The sequence below is a fragment of the Salvia splendens genome, chromosome 6 (genome assembly GCF_004379255.2).
Source record: "Salvia splendens isolate huo1 chromosome 6, SspV2, whole genome shotgun sequence".
In the NCBI taxonomy this organism is placed as follows: Eukaryota; Viridiplantae; Streptophyta; class Magnoliopsida; order Lamiales; family Lamiaceae; genus Salvia; species Salvia splendens.
In genome coordinates, this window is record NC_056037.1 from 36,977,901 (window position 1) to 36,993,896 (window position 15,996).

Consider the following 15,996-nt stretch of genomic DNA (forward strand, 5'->3'; position numbering starts at 1 on the left):
TGCTCGATATTCCGTTCATGAAATAATAATAAATAAAAATGAAACAAAAACTTGAATCACACACTCACGTGTTACCTTCACACATTTTTCTAAAATAAGGTTGTAGAGTAGTTTTTATTTTTCCAAATAAATCAGGTCTGGTGGGGGGAAAATAAAAACTTGATGAGACGATAAAAATGAGCAATGATGATTTTTCATAAACTTTAAATAATTCAAATCATTAATTCATTGATCAGACAAAAAATGTCTTGCCAATTAGGTTGAGGTTATCAAGCAAAGTTCCATCAATTTCAAGGATTTTGCACGAATAAATCTTTTTACATTATTCTTTTCACACAATACTAACACAAAAGGGACAAGTTAAATTTCAAAAGATCCCCCTAAATTCAATTTGAAAGTAAAAACATATAAATATCAAATATATTTATCCAAAAAGCATCGACACAAAAGTCGTACTCATTTATTATAGTTCATACATACTGCTGCATTCGACCCCACGCCTTAATATTTTGGTCGAATACTAGAAAAGAATTTATGTTCTTGTATTCTCATACTACTAAAGTTAATAAAGTCATTTTCCAACAGTCGGAAAATGTATGGAATATTTTCTTGCATAATACTATATTGAAATTGGCGAAATGGTGATTGCCTTCAAATATAAACATTACCAACTTAATAACCCAAAAAAAACAACAATCAAAAGGATAAAAAGATAAATTTGAGAAAGAAAAAGAAAAGACTTGCAATTTGCAAAGTGGGGGCAGGAAAAAATAGGGTCTCATTTAATTAAAAAATTAATGAGGTACAGAAAAAAAAAAGATGGAATTCTGAGATTTAAAATAAATAAGGGAAAAGGAAAATATAAATAAAAGACGAAAACAGAGACAGTGCCTTAAGCTTATAACAAGCTATGCTTATACAATTCATTTTGGGCCTTTTGATTATTTAAATATACTCATGTTTTGATTAAATCATATATTCCTAATTAATTATTTCATACAACAAATCATAGAATTGCTGAATTGCAATGCAATTTTATCCTTCCCATCTTACCTGTATAATTACTCCATAATTCATGATAAAATAAAATCACCCTCTTTATTTATTGTGGTTTATTATTATTGTTTTGAATCAAATCACCCATAATAATAATAATAATAATAATAATAATAATAATAATAATAATAATAATAATAATAATAATAATAATAATAATAATAATAATAAAAGAAGACCATTTAGGTAATACTATTTCAGACAAAGGAACAATCAACTATTTGCAGAACACCTTCATTCATGAATTGCAGAAAATTTATGACTCAGCACATAAAAAGGAACACTCTGATTCACTGAAGCAGAAGAGCATCGATATTGCGTTTTCCTTCGGGCCCCTTTGTGTACCATGACGAGACGTAGTCCCCGTACATCACAGGGCGATATCTAGGAGGCTTCAAAGCTGGAGATACCGTCTTCGTTTTCCCAGGATCGTGAAACGTGGCAACAGAAAGCCGTGCTTTCTTCGCATTAGTGATAGCTCGATGCACAGAACTCTTGTACTGTCCGTTTGTTATCACCTGAGAGTAGAACGCTGTCAGATACGCTTATCCTAGAACGTGCAGTTCCAGATTATTCATCATTCAAGGGAGTTAACGTCCCAATTAGTGTATTCCAAGCATCAAAACTATGGAACGGATTCAAACGAGACACAAGGAAAAATCATAAATGATCACGAGAAGGTATCAACTGTTTGCGAAAATCATGCTTAAAAAATTCAAGAAAAGTTCAGTGTATGCTCGGAGAATATCAGGATGAACAAAAAATGGTAGCTAATCGATCCTTACCTCAGTTTGGTCGGCCAAAATGACGAATATAGCATCACTTAATGGATTTACCAACACCCATTTTCCATCTTTCAAGACCTCGAGGCCCCCCACGTCATCTTGGATGAGAAGCGTGACACCGCCCATGTCAGAATGAGATTGCAAACCGAGAGTAAGCTCAGGCTGCAGGCAAGGAGGGTAGTAGCTCACGGTGATGTTCTGATAGAATTCGCCAATAGCTTCTTTGATGCAAGAAGACGGCAGCCCTATGCTCTCCGAGATCAAGCACAGTAAATTTTCAGCAAGGGCATTCATTTGATCACTATAATCTGCCACAACTTTTCTGCCATACAACTTCTTGAGTTAGTGATTCGACATATGCAATTGAAGCCATCGACAATTCGACATAAGGAGCATATGCAACTCAATAAAAGGTGCAATTACTAGAATAGAACGTAAAAGAGGAGCATTCATTTGATCACTATATTCTACTACGACTTTTCTGTCACACAAACATATCTGAGTTAGTTGTTCGACATATGCAACTGAAGCCATCAATATAACTAGCATATGCGACTCAATAAAAGGTGGGAGTACTGTAGTAGAACATAAAATAGGAGCATTCATTTGATCACTATAATCTAATACTATGACTTTTCTGTCACACAACTTCTTTGAGTTAGTGATTCGACATATGCAATTGAAGCCATCAACTTAAATGAGCATATGCAACTCAATAAAAGAGGGGCGCAGTCATTTGATCAATATAATATGCTACGACTATTCTGTCATACATGATACAACTTCTTGAGTTAGTTATTCGACATATGCAATTAAAGCGCAGCTCAATAAAAGGCACAATTACTATTATAGAACGTAAAAGAGAAGCATTCACCGGTAATTGGGAGAAAAGTGAGGCCACTTAGATGGATCCCGGCGTGACAGGGGCAAAGTGTGATGGTCAAAATAATCTCTCCAATCCAAGACCGTATCATTAGATGCCACCAACATCCGGCTCCCATACCCCTCCGAAGCAGGGGAAGTGGGGTCACACGCGTAACTCAGCTTTTGATCCATTGTGCAGTCCTCAAAGAAGGAGCGGCTCAGTCGTCTCATTTCTCCCAACAATTCAACAGGAACACCATGGTTGATCACATGGAACGCTCCCCACTCGCTGCAGGCGCGTCCCAGCTGCTCGTGAACCGAGTTTCCATCTTCCCTAAGGTCAATAACGGGTGGAGATGGCTCGTCATTATCATTCCTACATCCAACAGCGCGTTGAGTTCTAGTCTCGAGTGGCTGCACATATTGAGGTGGCACTGCCCCTTCTCCAACCAAGGACTGCACTCTGATTTGAGTGCCCACAGCTTCCATAACTATCTTATTTATATATTAAGACCTGAAAACTAACACAAAATCAATCTCATATTCAATATGAAGATCAATTTTCACACAACTCAATAATTCAATCAAGTCATCAGCTTTTTCTAGCCCTAATTTTTAGTCTAATTCATAACTGTTAACCAGGATTTCAATCAAGAGGACGAAGACAAGAACCTTAAACATGAGAAAAATGGAGTAAATTGGACAAATACTATCACACATAGAAAAGGGCAATGAAATTCCAGAAAAAACGATTGCTATCATACTAAAATTCCAGAAAGATGCGAACTTGGTAAAGCCCAGTGCAAAATTCAAGAATTCACGTTGAATACAAAGCTATTACAGATATTATTCTACTATTGTCAAAGCATATATCCAAAATGTAGATATTGAAATCGAACCTAATTACTGATTCCAAGAGGTGGTGAGATTTGGAGACGAGACGCGATAATGAAGGAGGCAGTGGAGAAGCCGAAATCAGCTAAATGCAAACTTGTCAAAGCAATTGATTTTCATTATCCTTTCTTAATGATGTCATTCCAGAAGCATCAAATTGTCCTTTTCGATTAAATTTTGATTTGTCACATAACTTTAAAAAAATTGTCAAAAAATTATGAAATTTAGATTTATTAACAATTAATTTATAATCATTTTTATGAACTTGTAGTAGGAGTATATAATACTGGGGAAGGCTATTTGGAGATTGATGATAGATGAAGTCTATTAATAGAAAATAAGGTTGTTTGGACATCCACAAGAGTATAAAGCAACACAATTTGTTCTTCCGTCCAATAATTATTAACAAATAAACCTAAATTTAACTCAACTTTATGGTTTTTTTTAATAATTTATCCTTGTATATAATAATGCAGGTTAGGTTATGACAATTAAGATTAAAAAAATTTATGTAGGAAGAAAAAATTAAGTTAGATCTGATTAGCAAATTAAGTAGATTATCAAAATCAAAGTATGCGTGATCTGAAAATAGTATTTTATCTGTCCAGGGAAATTAGTTTTGGCAAAGGATTACACAAATTTTACAGAAAATTGTAAAGTACACCTAGAGACAAATTTATGTTAATTAATTTATTATTATAAATTAACATAGACTAATTTTAGTGGAGAAATGAAAAAAAATAAAAAAAACCAATTTTTAGAGGACGGATGAATTATTTATCTCGGATGTAGGTGGATTTATTTTCTACTACAAGTTTACAAAAACTAGCAATAACCCCAAAAAGGGTTGCAGAAGTCTGAATTAGTTTGCATACAAAGAAAACAGCTACTCCTATATCTCAAAATTTATTAGTTCTACAAAAATAATCCTACAAAACAGTGTGCAATCTCAGCTGTAAAGCTAACAATGACATAATATTGAATTGTATAGCAAAACAAGTAAAACAAATCTGTAGAGCAGCAGTAGTTAGTTAGAATGGATGGAATCTACAATGTTGTATGCAATTCTTCCAATTCTACAATGTTGTATGCAAGCTATTAACATTGTCGTTGCGCTGGTCCCGGTCGAGCTCAATCGCTCATTTCTCTCTAAATAAGTAGTCTCACAAGAACTCCGAATTAAAAGAGAAGTTCCAAACAATAATTTCAAAATATCCGAACAAAATATCCACCGGTTAAAGGAACTAAAAGGAGTAGACAATCACCATAAAAATACAAATGATTTTATAATAAGAAACAGAAAATCCACAAAGAAAAATAACAATAAACAGTTGAAATTAGAGAGGGCATGGGTAGGACCTTACCCCAATTCAACTTTTAAAGTAGTAGTAAAAGTTAGCACAACTCTTTCTACCTTTCAAATCTTAAGGAATCATTAGCCACACAAATCTATGTATAAATATATTAATAATTTAAAATTACTGTAAGATTTAGATTTTGAAAAATAGGCCTAGTAGCTAGGCTGCTATTATAATGAAGGCATTATCTACATGTTTGTCTTAGGTATGGGTTAGTAATATGTCATATAATTATTAGTTGTGATAATGTGGGGACCAATCTTTACCAAATGGGATTGCCAACTTTTATAGGTTATCTCATTAAATCTTTACCAAATGGGATTGCCAACTTTTATAGGTTATCTCATTAATTTAAGTGTATTGCCAACTCATTACATATTGAATTCGGTTATTTGTATTAGATTTTCCATATTTTTCATGTCCAGATTGTTGAGTTCAATGTAACTTTTTGTAAATTAATAAAAGGGTGATGCTAAATGGCCATATTATGGCCAGCTATAATCTTAAAATATTATTAAACTTTTGTGCAATTAATGCTTAATAGTTGAAATTGATGCATCTAGAGATTAACAATTTTTTTAAAACTAATCTATCCTCAAATATTAAATACTTTATGTAGTAAAATATGGAGTATTTATTTACTTATGTAGTAGTAGAATATGGAGTATTTAACAATACACTTTAGTTACGTAATTTAATTATTTTTTATCAATTTTAACTATTATAATCTTTAATTATTATAAAATGTATTTAGTAATCAACATGCACTTATTTGTAATCAAACACGTACATATTTTGATTATACAAAATGAGGTAACAAAAATTATTCAGATTATTTAATAGTATGTACTGAATAAATAAATTTGAATCATAATAAATATATTCCTGATATTTTTAATTCTATTATTAGTGAGTATTTATGTTTAAATTCACTTGTTTAATAAAATAATTTAATTATACTATATATTATTTACTCTATATGGCAGTCGAAATATTTACTCTATATACTTTATTAGTGATTATTTACTTTATATACTTTGTTTTAATATATTTAGCTATTAATATATCTTTATTATTTAAAAATTTTCTGTCCCGTGCATAGCACGGGTGGTAAAACTAGTACTACATATAAATACAACACTGTATTGATATAAAAGCAATTCAAATAGTTATACTATAGATTAATTTACTGTTAATTTATAGTGAAATTGATACTATAATAATAATAATAATAATAATAATAATAAAATAATAATAATTTGTAAAAATAATTCAAATATAATTATTTACTATATTTTAAATTTATAATTAATTTTAAATATAATATATATACATTTAACCTTGGTGTTACTATATCACATACTACTCACTAATAAGAAAATGTAATTCCACATATTCATCACATCCTACTCACTAATTTCTCCCTCTTTATTCCTAAATATGCTATACTATAATAACAATAAAAACAAAGTCGTAAAAAAAGTTGAGTAACAAATTACTCTAAAAAAAATGGAATAAATAAATTAAAAAGAAACTACAATTAAAGACTAAGGATAGTATTATCAACTGAATTAAGCATTAAATGAGACAATTAAATTATTAATATCAAAATATACCTATATTTACTGAAATGCTATTTATGGTCAGCCACATTATGGCCACATAGCTTTACCCTTAATAAAAAAGCTACTCCCCTAAAAAAATTATGAATAGTTGATCAATCTCTTAGTGAAAAAATTTATTGATAAATCAAACTAAGGCAATTCCATTTACAATTCCCAATTTATTTACTATACCCCCTCTATATAAACTAATAAAAAAATTATGATTTTAAATGTAGCCCAATTGCTGAGTAAACTAAGGTAACAGTTAAAACAAAGATCCACCAATTGTAGAACTATAAGAAGAGACGGGTTGGAATATCACTTTTACGTCATCCAATAAGAAAATAAATTTTCTTTGATTGTGTCTCGATCACTAAATTATCATATATAGTGTTCGGTTGGCAAGATTAAATCTCATAATTAAATATGTATCATGTTTGGTTCATAATATTGAACCCTTCAACTTAATCCTAAATGGATAGTCTCGTGATAATTAGTCATAGCCTATCCCTCCAACTATTCGTAATTGCATTACCCTCACATAATTTACAAACATAAGTGAAATTTTAAAGAGTTATTAATAATAAAAGTATAATAATGAAAATACACATGTATGATTGTATCTCTATGTAGAACATCAAAACCCATTTACAAATGTAGCATAAAAAAGTGGAAACATAAGAATCTAAAATTTACAAATAGAAATAAATAAGTATATGGATAATGGATCCGACACAAATATATAAACTAGAAGTATAAGTGTTACATAAAATAATATAGCACGTGGAATAAGATCCAATAAAATACTTCATAACAATGTCCTATCTATTCTGTAATACTCTTTTTCTATTGGTTGATCCGTTCAACGCATTATTTTTTAAAAAAATTGGATCGGAGCGTTTTGATAGGTTCGACTATATATTGTGTTATTTGTTCATACACAAAAAACCAAAAAAAAATGTCGAAGATTTGGGTCATTATGGTATTAAAATTTGTGTTTTATAATATCTTTATTATTTACTAAATTTTAATACAGAGTATTATATATATGCTAGTATGCGACATTATATACTCAATCAATATTATTAATTTTGCCTGAAATTTATCATTTTACACTGACTTAAAATTGATCGGGAATATTATGAACTCATGCCTTGGTACCGAATTTCCTATGAGTTCTAATTTTCCTTTAAATAGATTTCAACATGGCACACAATAGTATGTAGGTAGACAAACCAATAAATAATATATTGAACAATGACATGTGCTAATAAGTGTAAACTATGCCATTTTGTGAACTACATGAGTTTAAAAATGCATGCCTGATGGAACTCCAAGTTGTGGGAAATGCAATACATAAAAAGTTATTATTATTTGCAACCAAATTTTAAGGTTATTTTAAATTATTTATACTAAATTTAAATCCATTTTTTATGCATGCCATATTAAAAACTAATTTTATTTAAACCATTTATAATAAATTCAATTTTTACACTATAGTATATATAGTATTTCACAAAATTTTTGCAGTAGCTACAATATACCGTTCTTATAATTTTTCTAAAAAAATACTAGGTTTCTATTTACAATATAAATTAAAGAAGTTTTCTATACTAAAAATGAGACTTGACGTATAGTGGAGATGGTCTAATATATAAAAAAAATATCAAATTTATTTCAAAATTTGGATACGAGACAACCATAAGAGCATCTCCAATGATCGGCTAGCCGATTCCCGGCGCTGGTCGGTCGCTAGCGGAATCATTGTAGGCGGCGAGCGTCAAAACGGCGAGCTCTAGCCAATTCGCGGGCTCTAGCCGATCCGCTAGCCATTGTAGGCTCGGAATCGGCTAGCCGTTTTTTTTAATTATGTAATTTTTTTATAATTTACTTTTTTTAAATTTAAATAAAATTATTGCATTTTCCCGTATCTGTGTCGTAAATTTAATTTCGTATTTGCGTGATTGTAATTTTTTATTTTGTAATTCCGTAATTCGTGTGTGGAAGAGGGGTTTTTTTTAATTATGTAATTTTTAATGAACTTTTTTTAATATAAATGAAATTATTGAATTTTCCCGTATATGTGTCGTAAATTTAATTCCGTATTTTGTGTGATTGTTAATTATTTATTTTTAATAATTTTGTTTATTGTGGCTGGGCTATGGACAGACTATTGCTTGTCCAGTTCCTTATCCTGATGATGTGGTAGGAGGAGTTTTAGTGCTGATGATGTTGCAGAAGGAATTTGTGGCGGAGCTATTCTTATTGGAGATGCTCTAACCAAATTTTTACTATCAAAATCAATGAATTATAGAGAGAGAAATGTGGGGACCCCTAACCTCTAGGTGGCGTAACATAGTAGTGATTCCCGATTAAGTTAACATTATCTTGTTTGAATAAAATCCAAAATGGATCTCCAGTAAAACTTTTTATTTTTCAATTGATAGTTTTTGTTTTTATTTTTATTTAGTCTTATCAGTTGTCCAGAAAAAAATGATAATTAAAGTACTATAATCATATGTAAAGGGTGAGATCTTGATTCTTGATGATCTACATATGATTTCCAGTACGATTCTTTTGGAAGATACATGTGACTTTAACCTAATGTGTACTGAAAATTGTACACTTTTTTTACAACAGGAATTTGGTTACTGACCCTTTTTTACATTTTTTAGATTCAATAATTGACAAGTGATTAGTGTACGTTCACAATTTATTCTTTTAACAAATAAAAAATTCAATTTGATATTTGGTGTTAGGGTGTCCATAGTGGCAATAGCCCAGCAATAGCCCAGCAATAGACTCCTCCTGCCAAGTCATCAATACTAAAAATCCTCCTGCCACATCAGAAATAGCCCAGCCATAGCCCAGCCATATCATAAATAGCCCAGCCACATCAATAGCCACATCACTAAATAACACAATATACGGAATTTAATTTACGAGACATATACGGGAAACATTAATAATACTATTTTACTTTTAAAAAAATACAAAAAATTAAAAAAGTACAATAAATTAAAAAAAGTACTAAAATTTTAAAAAAGTAGATTAATAATAAAAATTACATTAAAAAAGTACAATTTACAAAATTACATAAATAAAAAAAACTAACTCCGAGCAGTTCTCCGCGCCCATAACTCTTCAATTAAATCCTTTTGGAGTCGAATATGAGCTTCCGTTTGACGCATGTCGGCATGTGCTTGGAGGAGGCCGGCTTCATCATGAGGTACCCCACTCTGTGCGTTAGGGACGGCCACGCCGTGGCTTTGACCGGCTTCATTATCTTCGTTGGCCCAATCCGTCAGTTGTACACCTTCATCTTCGACAATCATGTTGTGCATGATAATACAGGCGTACATTATATCAGCAATGCAATCGACGTGCCACAAACGCGTTGGACCCCTAACCGCCGCCCATCGAGCCTGGAGCACACCAAATGCGCGCTCCACGTCCTTGCGCGCGGACTCCTGCCGTGCCGCAAAGTAGGCCTTCTTCTCATCTCCTGGGCATCGGATCGTCTTCACAAAGACGGGCCACCTAGGGTATATCCCATCCGCCAAGTAGTAGCCCATATCATGCCGGTTGCCGTTGGCGACAAAACTGATGGCCGGACCGACACCCTGGCACTGCTCGTTGAATAGGGGCGACGAGTTGAGGACGTTTAGGTCGTTGTTCGAACCGGCTATCCCAAAATACGCATGCCAAATCCACAGCCGGTAATCAGCTACGGCCTCGAGGATCATCGTGGGATTCTTTCCCTTGTAGCCGGTCGTGTAGAACCCCTTCCAGGCAGCGGGACAGTTCCTCCACTCTCAATGCATACAATCTATGCTGCCTAACATTCCCGGGAACCCATGCTGCTCCCCATGCATCCTCAGCAGATCCCGGCAATCTTCGCGGGTAGGCTTGCGGAGATACTGATCACCGAATACTTCAATCACGGCTTGACAGAAATACTTCAAACATTCCAGGGAAGTCGTCTCACCGATGTGGAGGTACTCGTCCCACATGTCTGCCGCGCCGCCGTAAGCCAACTGCCGGATTGCCGCAGTGCACTTTTGAATTGGTGTGTGGCCGGGTTTGCCAGCAGCATCGTGCCTGAAGCGGAAATACAGATATCGCTGTTCCAAGGAGTTAACAATACGCATAAACATGGCTCTGCTCATCCTAAAACGTCGTCGGAAAATGTTGGCGTTGAACCGCGGCTCCTCTGCGAAGTAGTCTTCGTATAGGCGCTGATGTGCAGCTACGTGATCACGATCAATCGCTTGTCGGCGATGGACAACTGGCCGAGGTCGAGGTACCGCCGGCTGCAAGGCTCTTTGCATCCATTTGTCTATCCCGCGGTTGGTATATGCCTCAAACGCTTCGGTCATTCTACGTTCGTACTCCTCAGCGTCCCCCCCCCACTACCTCCACTACCATCACCCGCGTTACTCATTTCTCGGTGTTGATCTTGTATAGAAATTAAGATAGAGAGAGTACTCGTTAATACAAGTGGTGCGAATGAAAATGAAGTGCAAATCGCGTATATATAGTGTCGGGAAAATTTAAAAAAAAAAAAAAACCCTGGGCGATGCGCCGGGCGATCCCGACGCTGCAATGGCGCCGAGCGGATCGCCCAGCGCATCACCCAGCGCCCGTCGACCGCCTAGCGCTAGGCGATTTTTAATTCCGAAAAACCGCTCGGCGATTTTCGGAGGCTGCAATGGTTCGCCTAGCGACCGCCTAGCGCCGGCGCTCGGCTAGGCGGTGCGCTAGGCGCCATTGTGGATAGCCTTATAGAAAAAAGTAGCAGTACTTTTCAAACTGAATTTGGATATCTAACCAATGCGAAGGTGAGAAATTAAATTTGGTTTGCATATAGTAAGTCAGGCACCAATGAGTAGTAAGGGTGGTTAATCGATTTCTCATTAATAATTGAATAAAATAAGATCGATTATGGATTAATCAAAATAAATTTTATGGCTATAAATGATGGCCCACTTATGTTAGCGAAGCTTATTCTTTTGTTTCAGCATTAAGCCAATAAGCTTTGAGGAAAGAAGGAATGAACCAAGATTAAGTAGTTAAAGTTATTTTCAGTTAACGGAATAATCGGTCGGCTAATAGACTAACTGGATTTTAATCAGTTTCGGTTATATTTCTTAATTTTTTTTATTTTTTTGTCGGTTAATTGACGGATCGATTCAATCGATTAACCAACCTTACCAATGAGCAATTTTAGGCATTCGAATTTGAATCAAGACTTGAAAGTATAAGACTAGGTTGATGAAAAATTATGAAGCTTAGTCAAATTTGAATTCATTGAAACATATATTATATACTACTCTAAACCATTGGTTTATACATCACACATTAATGAAGGTCATTTCATAAATTTAAAACTCATTAGTGTTTAACCTAGAAAAAACATTGGATACGAACAAGACTATACCATTCAATGACGAATCTAGGTATAGTAATTGACCTTAAGAACATCCACAATGGCGCCTAGCGCACCGCCTAGCCGAGCCCCGACGCTAGGCGAACCATTGCAACCGCCTAGCGGTTTTCTGAAAAAAAAATCGCCTAGCGCTAGGCGATATACGGGCACTGGGTTGTAAATTTAATTTCGTATGTTGTGTGATTGTTAATTATTTGTTTTATATAATTTTGAGTGATGTGGCTAGGCTATGGCTGGACTATTTGCTTGTCTTGATGATGTGGCAGGAGGATTTTTAGGGCTGATGATGTGGCAGGAGGAGTTTATGACTAGGCTATGGCTGAGCTATTGCTGGACTATTCCTATTGTGGATGCTCTAATATCTATGAGAACTGAAAAATTATATTAAACTCGGCTTTGGTCCAATTTACTTCTATACTATGTCTGACGTTCATTTCCTACGCCAATCACCGCATCTCCTCTGGCATTCGAAATTGGAGATATAGAACCTTCTTCAATGTTCGACACTAAGAATTATTCTATTTGTATTAGGGCATCCACAATGGGACGGATGTCCAGGCGGACATCCCGACGGAGTTCCCAAAAACACCTCATGCCACGTCATAAGGACATCCCACTACACAATGGCGGACATCCCGACAGACATCCAAAAAAAACAATAAAAAATCGGGACGTCCGTCATGTCAACGCAATGGCGGACGTCCCGACGGACATCCCGACGGAAGTCTCGGAAAGCCGCGGAACTCCGATGTCCGCAACGGACGTTCGTATCCGTATGCATGCTGCCTAATGGCGGACGTTCCGCCGTTGTGGATGCTCTATGGTTGATATTACTGTTCATATGGTAAACTGACATGCACTGCAAAATTGATACTACTACTATATGGACTGAATCGTCATCGAGACATATCATGTCAATTATTCATACTAAACTACCAACAGTATATAATTTTTTTTAAAAAAATCATCGTTTAAAGGAAAAAGGTTACTAGTAATCAAATCAATACATCTTCATTGCCGAATTCCAGCCGAAGTATGTACAGGTACGAATCTTCACCTAATTTTTTGTCAGTAGGAATTTACTCAATCTCGATTTAATCATTGTATGTTGCAATTTAATTTTTTTTAAGTATGAATTGGCAATTTTACTCATTAAAGCATTTGGACTTATATTGATCTAGTAAGTTTTGAACTTTTTTTTAACCTCGAGTTGGTCTGTTAGAGATTTAATTAAATTATTCGATACTCTATTTGCCAAATTTAACATCCTATATTTTTCATTGGACATCTTAATGTTAGAAGGGATATTCGAAAAATGTACCTATCCACTTTGCCTTTATGTATAAAAATATACCCGCAAGCAATATTTTTATTGAAAATATTGGTCACGAAGTCTCTATATCCAATCTACATTGCAAATGACATACCCTTTCTTCCCTCGTACATTTAGAATGGATACAAATTTAAAAATATGTGAATGGAAAAAAGTCAATAAAACATGAATCTTATTTGTATAAATTGATTTTATAATTAAATATGGATAAATTGAGTAAGAGAATCTAAGACTTATTTATTGAATTCAGTATAAGGGACATGGTCATGATGTCGGATATTTCGAAATGACAATATGAGAAAGTCAGTGATAGAGAGATAAAATAGTTCGTACTTTTTAGTGACAACGATCTTATCTAGAGTTCGAACGGATAACATATGATTTGCTTTGATGTTGAAATTCTATGATTCCTATTTACTATCTATTTGAATATACTACTAAATTCAATAGAAATGTGATTCATATATGACTATATATATGTGTGTACTTATTTCTAATCAATTACAGCAATGTGGGAAATTTTACAGTAGAAAGGTAAGTTTTGGCATGATTTGGGACAAAAAAAATTGGAGAAATGAAGATTAAGATAATGAGTGGATATTGATTGGTGGACACACCACTTACCCACATCTACAAATTAATGCTTGATCAAATATCAAATCGAGTTATGATTCACACTAAATTATTTCAATGAAATCGCCAACTTAATCAAAATTTAACAAAATATAAACGTGCTTACGATAAACTTTGTTTATGATTTGTATAAATAAATTCGTTTATCCATTTAATTTCTATATATAAGATGATAATTTCATTGTACTATTGAACGGACCAATTCGCGAGAGGTTAGCTCTGAATAGTTCATAAAATAAAACATATACTCAGATATATAAAGACCAAATAAAATATACTCCATTTGTCTCATAAAAATAAAGACACTTTCTTTTTTTCGTCCGTCTTATAAAAATATCTCATTTCCATTTAAGAAAAGTTATTTCAAACTCATTACTCATATATCAATTTATTCACAATTTATAATACTAAACAATAATGATAATGTGGGTCTCACTATCCACTAACACTATTTTTACTATATTTCTTCTCATTTATCTTATTTGATCAATCATGCATTTATTCTCGTGTTGTGCCACACATTCTTATTTTTTTAAGGAATAAAGGATTATATTTCAAAAAACATAGGTAGTGGTAATTCAAAAGTATTATGAATGAAAAACATGACCTACATTAGGCATACTTTATGAAAAAAATGTGTAAACACGTTAATATATAAACTATAAAGGTAGTAATTTTAAATGGAATAAGACTATTATCAACTTCTAAAAAAAAGTATGACTATTTTTATTATGGATCAAGAAAATATTTAATTACAGATAAAAAGTGAAAAATATGTAAACACGTTAATATATTAGGGTAGTAATTTTAAATGTAATAAGACTATTATTGACTTCGTCTAAAAAAATTATGACTATTTTTTCTTCTGGTTCAAGAAAAAATATTTAATTACAGATGAAAAGTAAAAAAAAATGTGTAAACTCGTTAGTATATTAGGGTAGTAATTTTAAATGGAATAAGACTATTATTAACTTCTAAAAATAATTATGACTATTTTTTTCTGGATCAAGAAAATATTTAATTACAGATAAAAAAGTGAAAAAATGTGTAAACACGTTAATATATTAGGGTAGTAATTTTAAATGGAATAACGCTATTATTAACTTCTAAAAAATATGATTATTTTTGTCTGGATCAAAAAAATATGTAATTACAAATAAAAGTGCATGGGACCATTTAAGTATTACTGGTCTCTATATCATGTATACATTTTAATATATGATCCATAAACAGTGAAAATTGGCATTTTTATTTACATGTGACCAAGAATTACTATAAATCCCTACTGTCAATAAATAATAATAATAATAATAATAATAATACAACTTTTTAAAAGAATACTCCATATTTCCCAAATTAGTTATGTGAATTAGTTGAGATGTGGGTAAGTGGAAAAGTGATAAAGTAGAGAAGAAAAGTTAATTACTTTTTTGCCGGGTGTCAAAGAAGATAATTATGAAAACCCACTGGAGTTTTGACACGTGGCATTAGATTTCCGCCTGAGTTTTCAGTCTATCCCTTGCAAAAAAAAAAAAGCAAAAAAAAATCGAAATAGAAAATCATGTTCTCTTCTCACAATTCTTGCATTTTTGAGTAACTTTGTTTTTTTGTTAAATTGAATAATATGCATATATACGAACCTAAGTATACATAGTATTTCTTACACTTTCAAATTTCAATAAATTAGTATTCTATAAGTTTTGCTTGTTGAATTGAGAAATTGTTAACTTAAAATTTAAAGGACAAATTGGTGGAAAAATGAATAATTTATGGTCAATCATGCAATTTTTAATTATTATTGATTACTATGATAACTTAAAAAACTACTAAGAGTATATATATTACTCCGTACTAATCAATTGATAAGTAATCCTATTTTATGTTTAGAAATTGGAAGATTACATTTTTCGTACTAAAATAATTAAATATGATTTCAGGCTCTGGACATCTAACAGTTAATACTACTAATAATTGTTTGAACGTCGCGACAAAACATATTTAAAACTTAATTGCTCCACAC

The 15,996-nt window shown here is 32.8% G+C and overlaps 1 protein-coding gene across 2 annotated transcripts; it reads right to left on the reverse strand.

Annotated features, from left to right (window-relative positions):
• Window positions 1-1,191: 1,191 nt before the first annotated feature.
• On the reverse strand, window positions 1,192-3,884 carry LOC121809910 (jasmonate-induced oxygenase 4-like). 2 transcript variants are annotated; one of them, XM_042210759.1, is made up of 4 exons: window positions 3,605-3,884; window positions 2,716-3,226; window positions 1,842-2,163; window positions 1,192-1,574 (listed from the first exon to the last, which is right to left on the reverse strand). In XM_042210759.1, exons 2-4 carry the CDS (start codon window positions 3,192-3,194, stop codon window positions 1,347-1,349), a joined length of 1,029 nt encoding a protein of 342 aa, XP_042066693.1. In that variant the 5' UTR covers window positions 3,195-3,226; window positions 3,605-3,884; the 3' UTR covers window positions 1,192-1,346. The 2 variants fall into 2 exon arrangements, with proteins under 2 accessions (XP_042066693.1, XP_042066692.1); XM_042210758.1 differs by having other exon boundaries at window positions 2,716-3,219; window positions 3,605-3,883.
• Window positions 3,885-15,996: the final 12,112 nt, after the last annotated feature.